Consider the following 15590-nt stretch of genomic DNA (forward strand, 5'->3'; position numbering starts at 1 on the left):
GGCAGTGTAGATTCTGTGGCACCGGGCAGCAGAGAGGTGCTCGGCTGCTGAGAGAGCGAATGGCAGCCATGAGGACCATGGTTCTTTTTGGAGACTTTATGGTACCCCATGAAAATGGCAAGGTGATTGCTTTTCGAAGGTCACCATTGTACTTCAGGGTGGCTCCTCACATGTTCCAAATAAGGCTCCTGGGATTAAGGGCGCACTCACATTAGGGCCAGTTGTTCTGTACTGTGCTGAAGCACGAATGTCCCCCCTCCCCTGTCCCCCACTGACCCGCACTCACATTACCTCAAGCCCAAGTGTACTCAAGCACGGTTGCCTCCAACACATACATTGCACAAAAGCATAGACAGTTTACTCTCATAAAACATGCAAAGGTGTGTGTTTGCGTGCTATGTGCCGGTAAAACACAACACAGCCGATCAATTAATACAACGCACTATGATTAAAAAGTGCAAGCCTGTGCTTCTGAGTCATGCCTGTGTAGTATGCACACAAGTAAACTTGTGTAAAAAAGACTCTCGTCAAAGCAGACGTACTGATTCAACTCTTTACGCCAGTAAAAGTAAGACTTAGTTTAACTGAATGACTTAGAAGTCGCCAAATGACTTACTTTAACAAATTTCGTTAGTTTATATAATGCAGATTTGTAAAATATTACTTTTATGAGGGTCACAGTCACAGACAATAAACTTACCATTTCATAAATGTGGCAGCAGTAGTGCAGCAGATGTAATGAAGTCCACGCAGCACGCTGGATGCAAACTAATATTAAGCCTATAGCCTATTCATTATAATGTCGATGGACATAAATTGAGTTCTTTTGCCTTAATAATGATAAAATAATACACAAAAAATGGTCGGATTGGGAACCCATATATGCATAATGTCTTTGTGTTGCATTTAGTGTTGCTTGAAGGGCTCAGCTAATGTTGCCTTTTAAAAATCGTTGATTTCCCGAGATTCCTGGGAAAATTGGCTCTTTTCCCGGGATTTAAAATGTCTTATTTTCAGGAAAAATATTAATCCCTAGTGCGCATGCTTGACCAAGTGTACCGTGCTCAAGCATACCTCTTCCAACCGTACCGTGCCAGGGAAGTGTACCGTACTCAAGCACTTGCTCTCACACTAGCCAAATAATCTGGATTTTAGGGGGCAAACATGCTTGGGCACAGCACGATTGCCTAGTGTGAGTGCACCCTAAGTAAATGCAGGATTAGGACAGGCAGTTGCAGGCTAGCCATCTTGAACCTGGGGCTAATTGAGTGGAGCGCAGGCTGGTTGTGAGTAGTGCAGGGCGCAAGCTGAATGCTGTCATGCTGTTTGCCAGCATGTTGGTGGCTAGCATGCTGCAGATTAGTTGGAAGCAGGCTATAGGTTGGGAGGCAAGATGCGGCCAGACAAGGAGGCTAGAGCAAGTTCCCTTCAATTCCAGCTAGTACTTCTGCTAGGTAAGGCTGGGAATAAACCTCTCCGAGAAAGGTTGCTAAAATAGTTAACAAAGCTCAGAATGGTGTGAATCACCTGACCAAGTTTGTCCACTGGGTCTATGTGTGGCCAGATTGTACTAACATGACAGTGCAAGACACATGATAGTGCAAGAAAGGTAAAAGGGATACAGCGGAAGGACCCAAATGCATACATCTGATGCAAAACTTGATGCAGTTCAGTGATTTAATGCACAAAACAGAGGCACAAAGGCTTATGGGATGGTGGCAAGGGTAAAAACCAGAGAAAGCCAAACAATCAGGTGAAAAAATCAGACAAAGAGCAGGGAAGAATCAAAAGTCCAGTAAACAGGTAAGGTCCACAACAGACAGGTAACAGGTCTCAGGTACAACAAATGAACAGAACACAGATACAGAGGCTAGAAAGCAAGACATGAAATCCATGGGAATTTAACAATCTGGTAGAGAAGAATGGCAGCATACAGCAATTAGTAGTAGCTGAGGATAGCATGAGCTGCAAGTAAGGAGTGGGCAGAGTAGGCTGATGAGAAGTGGGAACAGGTGTGTATATGGACCAAGGAGGGAATATTCGAAAGCATCTGGTGGATAGCTTGAGTATGGCAGATCTGGGAGTTGGGCTAGGGTTAGACCGAACAATGCAGAGGTCTGAGGATGGGAGAGCGTGTGGCTGCAGAGAGGGATCAAGGTGCAGATTGCGACATTATCAACAAATCTGAGGGAGTCAACCTTAACATCAAACAACGGATTACAAGTTATTTTTTCATTCCCTTTCATGTAGCAGTATGTTTTAGCTCCAGATACATTACCTCAGTCAAAGTGACTACAGAATGTAGTTTAGACTACTGTCTCATCATTTTTGTGTTTTTACATTTACCAACATATTATCATGTTCCTGGCAGGTTAGAAATGATTCACAGTTATGTTTTGGTCAGAGTCCCCCCGATACCAACCAGTGCCTCTATACTCCATTGGTTTCCACAGACCGCTCATTAGCACAAGTTTCCTGACTCAGCTAATTATTATGGGAATCATAATGGCCAGGAAAGTGATCCCCTTCCATAACCAAGGCCATTAACCTTGTTCCTGCCACTGTTCTGGATGAAACCAACATCAACCTGGACAAAATAAACAGAGACCCCAAGAAGAAGATGAATTGTGTCAAACTATTCTTTTCCTGGTGGAAAATGACATTTTCCTCACATTGCTGCGTAAGTGATGCTTACTTTGAAGGTTTTGTAGTAAAACACTTCAGTTTTGTTATAAAAGCTTGTAGTTCATTATATGGGAAGCATTGTGGCCTCACAGCAGATCCTGGATTTGAATGGTGGCCCTGGTCTTTCCTGTATGGAGCTTGCATGTTCTCCCTATGTTTGCATGGGTTTTCTCTAGTTACTCTGGTTTCCTCCCACAGCCCAAAGACATATAACCTAGATTCACTCAAGACAACTGTCAATACATGCAATATGATCTAAAATGTGGATTGAATTAAGACTACAGTATTTGCCACGGAATGTAAAATACTACTCAAATAATACCACTACTAATAAAAATAAACTTGGTTCAGAACTGACACATCCACTGTATTGGAGCTGGTCCCGGACTCCACTAATTGCTACATCAGAGTTTAGGGTAACATTAGCTGGGATTTAGGAAATTTACTGGAGATGACTTGGCCCTAATTTGACATTCTTTGCTCTTGCACTCTTCCTCAGGCAGGAACACAATGCTGAAGATTTTCTGACTTATTTGTGCCATTTAAGTGCCTGTATTTGTGCACATATTGAGCAAATTAAATTCTCTTATTATTCCACATCTGATGCCCCCCTTCATTTTATCTGGCTGAAAATACAAGAGAGCATAAAGGGCAATACTAATAGTTGGGTTTCTTGTTGAACTTCTCATTCTATAGGACCCTGGACTGCATTATGTTTAAAATGAATACCCAGTCAAAAAGATATAACATTAGCTGTTATAAATATTTCTTTTACAGTCTCATAGGATTGTAACATATACCCTGCAAAACAAGAGCAAAGCTGCTTCACTTCCATTAGAGGTGGAAATTATGACACACTTAGCTGATTCAAATAATTTGGTTCTATTCAGTTCAAACATTTGTTTTCTCAGAGTCTATTGCTAGTTTAAGCTGCTAGTTCAGTTAAACAATCCCTACAAGTACTGTTTAATAGGTTCATGATAAAAGAGAATCAGACAGAGATCTAATTTCTGTAAAGTCCCTTTCACCCTTATCTATGTGAAAAGACCGGTCTACATTGTGTACATGTTGATCCAGGCACCTCTCTACCCAGTCAAAAAGAGATAACATTAGCTTCATATTCATTCAAGATAGCAGTACCATTGCTTTAATAGGAAAGCTGGGCTAACAGCACATAAAAGGCTATTATTCAATCATAAGAACATAAAGCACAGAAAGAAAGGACACCGATGGCAAGTGATCATTGCATTCGTTTGTTTTATGCATTTCTCATAAAACAAATTAAAAGTAGCATGGGGACCAACACTGTTTTACATATACACTCTCCCATTTTTTAGCTATACATAATCCTTAATAATGTTCCCGAGGTGCTCCAGGATCTTTCTGTGTCCGTGGATGCAAGGCTGCACTGAAAGGTCCATGCTAATAGGCTGTTGAGGATGTGTGATTGGAAAAAAAAAATCTTTAGGGTGAGCCTGGGCCTTTGGCATTGAGGGATGCAGGGTCCACATTCACCAATATCCATGTCTGTCTTGATCAAATTGCTTGGACACCATTACCCAAAAACATTCAAGGCTCTCTTTCCATGCTGATAAACCTCAACCCATTCATATATATGTATGCATATTTTTCACTTGTAGACAACGAAGCTGGGTTTTCATGAACAGAAATAGCAACCCCTTGTCTTTTTTCTCTTGACAGGTCTTTTTTGCTTTGTCCTTGGCATTGGGTACCAGACTGTAAGAAGTTAATGTCATTGTTACTGACGAGTTTAACAATAAGCTCTCTAAAAACATAATCGTTAACACCCCCACCCCCATTGTCCTGGAATCAAACAATCAAGTCAGTTCTGAAAATACAATGGCAAGTGACATTTTACACCAAATTTCATTGGGAACAACCAAAAATATATTTCATTCCCCATCTGATTTGTTCAGCTTATCAAATGCAATAACTGGTTTGTTTACTTTGTAGCATCGTACCAACATTCACTGATTTCAATAATGAAGTTTTACAAAGACATAAATATAGTAGGATACAATACAGTAAAAAATACAAAATAAAGTTGATATAGTTTTCTTTAAATGATAATTTACCAGAGGCAAACCCAGAAATGGATCCTTGACACTAGGCAAAAAACACTAGAATTACCCCCTGAGGTCAAATGATAAAAGAATAGCCATGTCTCAAACCAGGCCTTATAGTCCCAGCTAACTCACTACTTTCATATTATTCAGAAGTAGTGTACTATATACACAGGACCATAGGCAAAATGTAGGTGTCCTGTGTCACACAGTTAACGTTACTGTGCAAGTGCACTAGTTTGGGTGTTATTACTACACTAGCTGGACTGTGAGACATTACGCTTGAAGGAAAACTTGAAGGCACAATTATCTGAGGCAGCATATGCCTCGAGAATCAAACACAACAGTTGTGGTTTCAAGGGCGCAAGAATCAGAAAAGGTAAAGAAAAAAAAAGATAAGACAGTTTACAGTTTCAGGTATGGTTTAGGTCTGAGAACGACGAGGCAGTGAATCAAGTTAAGGCCAAATTACTTAAGATCGTCCAATCAGAACGCTTCAACAGTAAAGATGATGTTAGACCTGGCAATGCGATCAGTTTTAATACAGAACTCTATTCTATATGTTTTCATAGCCTGGCTCGCTACATAGATATTTCTTCTCAAGGTTAAGTCAATTATATTAAACAAGGCTTTTTTTGCTATTCTTTCAGAGGTTGTTATTATGCACAATAACGTATAAATGTATGTTACAAGAATATACATGGGCTTCAGTCTATAATATCTCAGTAAGGAGTACATCCAAGCATTCAGGGTGAGGACTTTGGCTTTGAAATTTAGTCTACATATGCACAAATATGAAACACAGATAGAAAATGCACCATAGAAAAAAAAGGACATGAAAAATAAAATAAAAACTAGAAATGGACTAAATGGCTCTCACACACACACACAAACACACACAGATGCACTGTCATTTATGACCATTTGCTCATTCAGAACCATTTCCTGTCAAAAAAATAACACAACAACAACAAAAAAAAAAAAGATGTTTTCAGATTTCACCTTTTCATACCCCTCACAATTAATCTGTGTTCACAGACTTGTTCAGGGTTGAAAAGGAGCAGGTAATACAAAAACGGAACAAAGACGGGTTTGGAGGGCTTCAAGGGGTAAAGTTCAAGTTTGTCATTCCTCATGTGCAAGTCAATATAAAAATGCTACAACTCGTACAACGCTCTTGTCAACAAGACAGGTTGAGGGCATGCCAAGTTCCCCTGTAGTTTGCTAAATAAAAAGGGGCTCGGAAATTGGCAGGACAGCTTTCTCAGTCAGAGACGCAATGCACAGTCTCCACTCCCTGTATTTTTTTTCTGAAGCTCTTCACCTCTCCCTCTGTCTATTCATTTAACTCAAGGAAGAGCAACTGTGGGAGTCCGTGTCATTACAACTAGAGCCAAAACAAAATCTCCATCCTTTGTCTTTTCTCTCTTATGGCAGAAGAGGCATCTCCCTCCTTTACTCCGCAACGCCACTCCACAATCTTTCATTCCTATGACATTGGCTTATTGGTTGGCTATCCCATTCGTTTTTCTATCTCTCCATGTGTCTCTCACTCGCTGTCAGTCTCCAGGTCTGAGTCAGACCACTGCACTGGGCTCAGTTTCCCATGGCGCTGGGCGTACTCGATGACTGCTGTGTAGCAGAAGTAGTACTGGTCCCAGGTCTGGATGCTGAAAGCCCTTTGTGTACGCATCCGCCTCACTGTCTGACGGACATCTACTGTACCAATGTCCTCCAGCCGGGACAGGCAGATGTCCAGCGTACAGAATGTGCCTAGCCAAGAAGCAAAGGGGAAGGCATGGGTGGACAGGGAGAAAGAAAGACAGAGAGGTTACTCAAGGGAGAGCTTCACAATTATTTACACTTCAAATGTTCATACCACTTGGCCTGTAAAAATTAATGTTCAACAACAGAGCTGCTATCTGAAAACTTTAATTATTATTGAAAATTATTTTTCTAGTCTGTCTTGTCTATTGTGGGATTTTCCAGCCAACACATACAAAGAGAGCACAAAATTTCTGGTTCAAATCATGCTGAAGGGCCTTTGTTCTCTCTACTGTTGCTGAACACTGTTTATAAACATCAAGTACATAGGGCAGCAGTCGCTCATGTGGTAGAGCTGGTTTGACTGTAACCTACCTCATTCTGTGTCACAGATGCTGAAAACCAAACTGCTGCCAGTGTAAATTAGCCTGCTGGCACTTTGGCTGTTTCTGTACCTGATGTGAACCTCAATTTGGAGGTTGTAACAGTCCAATGAAAGTCTCACTACATTGATTACTGGTTGAGACCCAACATTTTCCTCTAGAGTTTCCTGAATCTTTAGTAAAAGATTCAACAATAAGTTTGGAGATACTTAAACATTTTGAACCACATTCACAGTGGATCGAAATTATGTTTTTCCAAATGTTTAAATTTTTCAACAGAAACTCCACCTCTGGATTCCCTGTGTCTTCTTTCACACAACTCACAGAAGTAATGTGCTTGTGTCCACTTAAAATATGGTAAAAGTACATTTGATGCATTACACCTTTATGACATATCCAATCCCATAATAATTTGTGTGTTTACCTGTGCGGCCGATGCCGGCACTGCAATGTACTACCACAGGAGGCCCTCCTGGGGGCCCTGTCCAACTGGAGCCCAGACTCTGGACTGCAGCGTCCCGCCTTTGAAGTACATGCTCACGGAAGTCCAACATGGCAGAAGCACTCTTGGGCACCCCAAAGTCTGGCCAGCTGACATAGAGATAGTGGCACACTTCCCGTCTCTCACCAGACTGAGAACAAAAAGATGATGATATTAGACTCTTTTCTTTGGTTTGTCACGTACAGTATCAGTAGTTGGGACACACTTTTTCATTCAAGAAAATGGGATGGTGTGTCCAAACTTGTGACTGCTACTACATGTAAATATGCAAAATTGTCTAAGTATTAGACAATAATATAATTAAAAGTGAATTTTAATTGCATTTTGAAACATTTTTACATTAAAGACAGTTTTAAGGAAATTTTATTACCAATCCTTGTCAGACCATGTTCAAGATTTTTCATATTGCAGTCAGTGTGACTCACTCGAGTGTTGTAAAGCTCAAGATGGGAGAGTTTGAAGTCCTGGAACACCTGGATGTGAGTGTTCCTGACCAAAAAGTATCCATGCTGCTCAGCTCTGCCCTCCTCAAGAGGCCAGTACTGCCCACACTTGACACGTCCACGCTCCACCACCCTAAGACACACACAAAAGTACACCCTTTAATATGATCACCAGCTTATCATGAATGCCATTACATAGTCTATCGCTGCATCTCTAACAAACAACTCACTTCAGAAATCTCACCTGGTGGTCATGACAATGATAAGTACCATCTGCTCCCACACCATACGCCAGAAGTCACCAAAAGTTTTTGGCAAAGGACCTGAGGGACACAAATAAGTCTGTCAAACAGTGGTAACACCTGACTGTACCCTGCTGACATCTGAAGGGGACTGAGACAATAATGAACAGGACAGATGTCAACAGTGTCTCACCCTGAGTAGCAATGTAGGCGTTGCTCCTCTTGTACCCGTCCATGAAACTGGCATTAATGTAATCTGATGTCTGCAAAACACACATCGTAAAAGAGGTGAGCCTTACTGTTTGGTGTGAAGATGTACTGCCTCCTGTAGGAGGAATTAGGTCATTACTACTGTAGTTTGTAAGTGTTCTGCATCATGTAGACCTCAGTTTTTTGGATGATTCCCTTACAGGCGTCAAGCCTCAGTTTCTTTAAAAGTCAATCCCAACATTTTGTACTGCAGCCATACAAACTTTTTGTTTTGTTTAAGCGATTTTACAACATGACTCTTCTACTCATAGCTTTGACAATAATTTATCAGTTAAAATAACATTCCCTACACACAACACCAAAGCCAAAACAACAAAACCCTGGTTGCCAAAAAAAACACATAACATTTCTTTTAAAGCCAGTAGATAAGGTAAAGACACCACCAAAGAAGGAACTGCTTTATAGAAATCTTATAACAACAGGCAGTTGTATGGCGACCGTCTTATTGCTCTCTATAAATTTCCACTCTAAATGCAATATATGACAACAAAAATTACTGTGTTTAAATGTTTCTTATATGGAATGGAGGCCTTCTACACTGTAAATGTAACTAAACTTGACAGGTGTTATCAAACCATCTACAGAGTCGTGTAATTTGTAGTGACAAGTTAAATAAATCCAGGGATCTCAGGAACATTGAGTGAACAAGTGTGCTTAATTAATTATTACCTCATCGTCATCATCACAGAGCTGGCAGAGTCGCACTCGTGACTGGTCCAGGCAGAGAACATCACTGTACCTGTTCTTTATCTGATTGGACAGTGTCCTGTAAAAACAGTGAGGTAACATGACAGATTGAATTTGAGAGCGATTGTATTTTTCTGTCCATGTTCCTTCAACTGGCAACATAAACTGAAAACAATGGAAGACACAGAATAATGAGGAGGCAGATAGATAAAACATATGTCATCAAAGAATAGCTTACTTGGAGTAGTCAAAGGTGCCTGCTGGCGGCTCCTTGCGGATCTCCTCGTACTCCTGATAGATCCCCTTCTTCTTCTTCCTCTTCACATGCTCCACCAGGTCATGCACTGTCATTCCTCCCGTTTCTGGCATGTGAACGGACACCTCCATGCAGTGCTCCTCGTCATCAGGACCCCATGATGAGGACAGTGGTGGGGACTGGGAGCAAGGCTGGTGGGGCGGTCGAGGCAAAGACTTCTGGGGCAACGGGGGTACTCCCTCCTCTTCCTCACCCTCCTCCTCGTCCACCTCTTTCACCTCCTCATCCTGAGATCTGTGGGCCGAATCTGTTGCCTCGCCATCCTCTGTATCTCCATCACCTTTCTGGGAAAGTGGTGTGTCAGGGGGCGTGTCTGACTGGGGAGGAGCTTGGCGGCCACGACCATTCATGTTAGCATTGGGGCTAGAGCCACTAACAGCCATGTTGGCCCCACTCACAGCTGAGCCGTTCCAGTGTTGGTGGTTCCCCTGTTGCCTGTTTGCAGCAGAATGTGGGCTCTGCTGGTACTGGCCTGGGCCTCGAGTCCTGCCCTCCACTACACCACAGTGGTTGTGTGGGTTGGCATTGCTATCGTCGTAGCAGTTAGAGTTAGCCACAGCTAGCTCAGAACCCAGCTGTGTATTTATATGGGTGTGGGACAGTGTAGCACTTGTATTGCTGCACTCCAAGCTGTAAGAGCGCAGAAGGCTTCCCACACAGTCGTGTGTGTCATGTACTTGTGTATCACCTTGAACAGTATTTGTGTGTACGTTGACACACGACTGGATCCATGCCACGTGGCTATACTGGGATGTCCCACCCAGGTGTTCAGGGAGGGAGGAGACTGGGATGTGACTGGCCAACTCATGAGCTTTCACTGTGCACACCTGGTGAATGGAGAAGAAATATTAATAGATCAATAACAAAAATGATGTGTAACTGTTACGTCTAGGTAAAAATATACATACCCTCTCTCTCAGCTTCTCGCGCACAAAGAGGCGGAGAACCGCAAATGGTGCTCGAAACCAAAGAGGCGATGACACAATGAAGACACATTTTAGACGGGCTGGAAATGCCCCCTGGGAAATACAAATATCAGATGGTCAAAACAATGAAAATGTTGAACATTGCAGACTAACTATTTATCAGCAGAACTAGAAAAATAAAAAAGAACATATAATGTTCTTTAATATTTACCTTTAGCAAATTGAGGATCTTGACACAGAGCTCATAGTCAAAATTCCCATAGCTGGAGTTGGTCATGTCGTAAATAAATATGAGCCCGTCTCTCTGAGTTTGCGGACTGGGAAGAAACAAACAAGATTTGCAAATTAAGAGAGAAGGATGTAAATGATCGAAACTCACAAAGGCAATACTGCAAACATTTTACATATATACATATATACATATATATACATATATATATATATATATATATATATATATATATATATATATATATATATATATATATATATGAATGAGGGGTGCATCACCTCTCTATGGCTTTGTCCAGCTGATAGATGATGGCCTGCAGCACAGCTTTGTGGGTGGTGACGTCTGGCCGATGGAGACGAGCAGTGAAGAGTGCTAGAGCAGCTCCCTTCGCATCACGACCAGGCTGGTAGAAACATTTTTGGATCATCATGTATGTCGATGCTAATTCACTGCACTTCTACTCTACAGTATGTGATTTCTGAGATTTGACTGCTGATATTCTATACATGGAATGTCATGGATATAAACTGAGTCAACATGCACATGCTTTAATTTGATCTCCATGCATTAAGACACACTAAAACAAGCATGTGTCATTGACCTGCACACATAAACCTTTTCTTCAATGAACAGCATGTACACCATATCAGTGTATCTTCAGATGTAACTGAAAGGAGGCTCATAATAGCTCACCACTCACCAGGACTGTAAATTTTCCACTCAGCAACTCAGAGCGTAGGGGCTCCTCGTCAGGGTTGATATTGATGATCCCCTCTTTGATTCTTGTGTTCTAATATTGATACATAGTGGTAGAGGAGGGAGAGTAAGAGAGTCATTAGCCTGGGGCCAAAATAGCAAACCCTAACCCTAACAAACAACAACATCAGACAATATTATTAAATTGATTTTAGTTGCATGCCATTAATGTTCATGTTATTTATTCCAACTAATATATATATATATATATATATATATATATATATATATATATCACGTGCAACCTCAGTAGCTGTCTGACACAGTATTAAGAAAACTAAAAGAAACAGTTACACAACGGTGGTGTTTGTTGCTTAGTTTTGTGTTATTTTATGTATAGTTTATGTATTTATGTCCATGCTTTGTATGGGTCTGCACTAACACCCCAGTGGACTAACTTTCTCATTTAAAGACACTGCATATTCATTCTTAGGAATAGAGCATAGTTATCCTGAACTAAATAACAGATTATTGCTCATCACTCAGACATCAAAACTTTAATACTTTAGATAAAACTTTTTAATTATTAACATATGTGAACAGCTATGTACCCGCCAATAATAATAATAATAATAATAACAACAATAATTTAATGTCATGATCACTTCTATTGCAACTTCTAATTTGCTCCAGTTGACTGGTTTGCAGGAAGCAACCATGAAAGGAATTGAACAAACGACTGCATAATTTTATATTCATTTGAAAACTTGTTTGAAGCCCACCAAATAGGCCTGGAGGTTAACCTATAGAATATTTTGACAATTAAAATTTTACTCGCAATATTGGTAAGAAAAATTACAATTAGAGATCTTTCCCAAAGCCTTTATCCCTGATCGAGCTCAGTGGTGTCCTGTGAATGAAAAGGGTAAACAGTGATCTCAGTTGTGTCACTAGTTGAAGTGTTGCTGTACCTTGTATGCTTGGAAGAGGTCGATGGCTCTGGAGACGTCAAATTTGCGGGCCATGAGAAACTTAACAGCTGTAGGTTGGGAGACGAGCCCAGCACTGTGAGGCTGCTCCCGGCTACGCACCTCACTCAGGAACTCCTCCACAGCCTAGACAGACACGAGGGAGAGGAGATGGATAGGAAAAGGTGAGGTGGGGAGAGAATACAGGCTGAGAAATTGTAACTTGGGCAGAAGGGGAATAAACAGAGTTGGAAAAACTGTCAAAAATACTTTACAAGCTTGGAATTTAGGGGGTAGAGGAAAAAGAAACTGAGAGAAGATGGGAACTGACATGACAAGGAAATCACAAGCCCCCTCAGCTTTGTAGTCCTTTCCCTGCCAAAGTTACCATAATGTGTGATACAGATGGTAGCAGGCCGTGCCCCTAGAAGATGCCGTGGATGAGAGCATTCATATGCCAGGAGACAACAGCCAGCTTGTTTTCACCCAAGTGAGCTGCATCTGTCCTCCAAATATGTAACCAGCACGAGGAGAGTCAATGAATGGGCACAACAGATGAACTCAACAGCCACATACAAAACCTAAAATTTACTTTCATATAACTTAGAGAAAATATGAAGCAAGTCAATCTCAGGGTCCACTAAGGTAATTGTCTAGCAGAAGCAAAAAGCCACCCAGATCCTGACAAATCTCATTGTTCTGATCAATGTAGTTATTAGATTACAGCTGAAACAATAAAGAAATAACATATAGTACATATGACTGGTAATTTATCTCATGAAATAGAGTAATTGATCAATCCACATGGGGAAAGTACCTAAATTATAATGATGTTAGTAGAGTTGGTCTTTATTTCAGATATGATGGGACCGCTTTGAGATAAAACATTATGGGAAAGCATATGAAAATATATATTTGGACATTCATTCTGCCACAACACCTGGGAATTAAAAAGGTCTGAGGAAGGTGGGGCTGATTTCATCTGCAAGCTACAACTACAAGCATTGTAAAGAGCAACTGTCCTGAGGCAGTTAATCAGTTGACTTTACAGGACCAGGGAACGTGATGTTCAAATCTGCAAATCTGGGTAGTAGTTTGGTTAATTTGGTTTATTAACCAGGTAAAGGGCTGGTTCACATTTGTCTAATCTTCCTAAAAACAACAGTAACTTACCAATATGAAAACTGAAATAGGTCTACAGGGAAACAATGTCTGAGGAAGGGTACTTTATTCAATTTCATTTTTATTTAAACAATATATTCCTTATCTTCCACTCCAGGGATTACTAAAGTACATATCTACATAAAAAGACTGTAAATGTAGCAGCTATCCACTTCAGATGACTAAGAGTCTACCTGCTGAAGCCCTATATAAGCTAAAGAAAAACATTTAAATGCATTTTGCACAAAATGACTGTGTGGACACACTGTGGATTTTGGCCCCCATCACAAATATTAAAAGCTCATTTGAAGGGCATCTTTTCATGGCCAGTATTAAGAGGAGGAATGATTACAGCAAAGAAAACCTTCTTCAGTGTATATATGACTGCAATTTTAAAATAGACTTGGAAAATTGTGAGCCTATCCTATAACCTTGTGAATGCTTGAATAAGATAACACAAGTAGCTAACGTTATAAGACGGAAGCTGTCATCGGAACTGCTGCGTGACATTTCATGTGAGCTATCAATGTCAGGCCTACCCCGTTTACTAGAAAGTGATGGTAACAACAATGCTCAGAATCGGAGGCTCACTTCTGTGAATTCTCGCCCGTAAATCTGATAGGCAGGACACTGCCAGCTAGTCAGTGTTAAACGATGGCAGTCATGATCTCAAGACTGTCTTAACTGTGTCATCGTACATAATGACAATCGACAAAATAAAGCAATCAGCGGTTGGATATTTATAACCTTCACACTTAGTCCAAAATAACCTTACTCCTTTGCAAGTCAACAATAGCTATCAGCATTAGCTAGCGGCTAAATTACATGTGGTAGCTGGATGGCTAACGAGGCACTACAAGCCACGTTGATTGAACAAACGTTAGGTCACCGAATATTAATAGTTTAACATTAACGACATGAACATCTCTATGAGGTCCATGTGCAGCTGGGTTATCAAGGCAGCGAGTATTAGAGACACACAGCCGGTGAAGTGATCCCGACTAGTGCTGGCTAACGCCGTCATGCTAACACACGCTAACTGCTGTCAGTCACACCGGAGGAGCGGACGGGCCACGGCTGTTTACTACCCCGGGAACGACCAGCGTGACAGAAATATACCACAGAAACCGCCCGATAGAGGGGAAATTGGAGGTGACATGTGTACACACTGTACATGGCGGGAAAAAGATAGAAAAATCCGTCAATAGACCCTTACCAGCTGCTCCTGAGTTGTCAGGGCTTCCGCCATCTTGAAGCCTCCGCAACGTCGCAACGGGCGCGCCCACCAGCCGCTCGCTCACGCCCTGCAGCTCGAGACAGGGACCGAGGTCCCGCCCACAGCCATTCACTTTACCATAGATCAATAACTCTTTACCATTCATTTACCATACATCAATAACTTTACCATTCACTTTACCATAGATCAATACCTTTACCATTCACTTTACCATAGATCAATAACTCTTTACCATTCACTTTACCATAAATCAATAACTCTTTACCATTCACTTTACCATAAATCAATAACTGTTTACCATTCACTTTACCATAGATCAATAACTCTATGATTCCCTTGACCATAAATCAATAGGCAAGGCAAGGCAAGGCAGTTTTATGTATATAGCGCGTTTCATACACAATGGCAACTCAATGTGCTTTACATAAAACAGAAAAACATGCAATTTGAGAAACATTAAAACATACAATTAACCCCCCGCCCCCCCCCGCCCCCCCCCACACACTAATAATAAAAACAAAGTACAGAAAAATAGAAAGAGAGAAATTAAATGCTAGAATAGAGCATTAAATATAAGTTTGCAGCATAAAATAATGATTTGCTTTAAAATCATTAAAAGGACAGAGTGCAAATGAACTTTAAGCTACAATAGGCTAACTGTTTACCATTCCCTTAACCATAGATCAATAACTGTTTACCATTCACTTTACCATAGACAGATCAAAACAGGTATTTAGCCTATCAATATATTTTACTACTCTTGGGTATTTTATTAACTCTACAGTGTCTGTTTAGCCATATTATCTCTAAATATGCATATATTTTACCATACACAGTTTACATTGACACAATCTTTTTATCCACATATTTAAACAGCTGCTGTGTAACCACCGTGGGCAGAATTCACATCCAATCTGAATTTGGCAACCGGAAATCAAAAAATGGCGATTAAATTGTAGGCTATTATGATATTAAACACAACAATATGTTTATT

At 40.8% G+C, this 15590-nt stretch overlaps 1 protein-coding gene across 1 annotated transcript; it reads right to left on the reverse strand.

Moving 5' to 3' along the window:
- Window positions 1–4681: 4681 nt before the first annotated feature.
- ptpn9b (protein tyrosine phosphatase non-receptor type 9b) lies at window positions 4682–14614 on the reverse strand. The gene is made up of 13 exons (XM_053330278.1): window positions 14576–14614; window positions 12202–12345; window positions 11235–11324; window positions 10813–10937; window positions 10514–10619; window positions 10285–10395; window positions 9299–10203; window positions 9043–9139; window positions 8297–8366; window positions 8106–8184; window positions 7844–7994; window positions 7341–7548; window positions 4682–6542 (listed from the first exon to the last, which is right to left on the reverse strand). Exons 1-13 carry the CDS (start codon window positions 14606–14608, stop codon window positions 6319–6321), a joined length of 2343 nt encoding a protein of 780 aa, XP_053186253.1. The 5' UTR covers window positions 14609–14614; the 3' UTR covers window positions 4682–6318.
- Window positions 14615–15590: the final 976 nt, after the last annotated feature.

Source organism: Scomber japonicus, chromosome 2, assembly GCF_027409825.1.
Source record: "Scomber japonicus isolate fScoJap1 chromosome 2, fScoJap1.pri, whole genome shotgun sequence".
Classification (NCBI taxonomy): domain Eukaryota; kingdom Metazoa; phylum Chordata; class Actinopteri; order Scombriformes; family Scombridae; genus Scomber; species Scomber japonicus.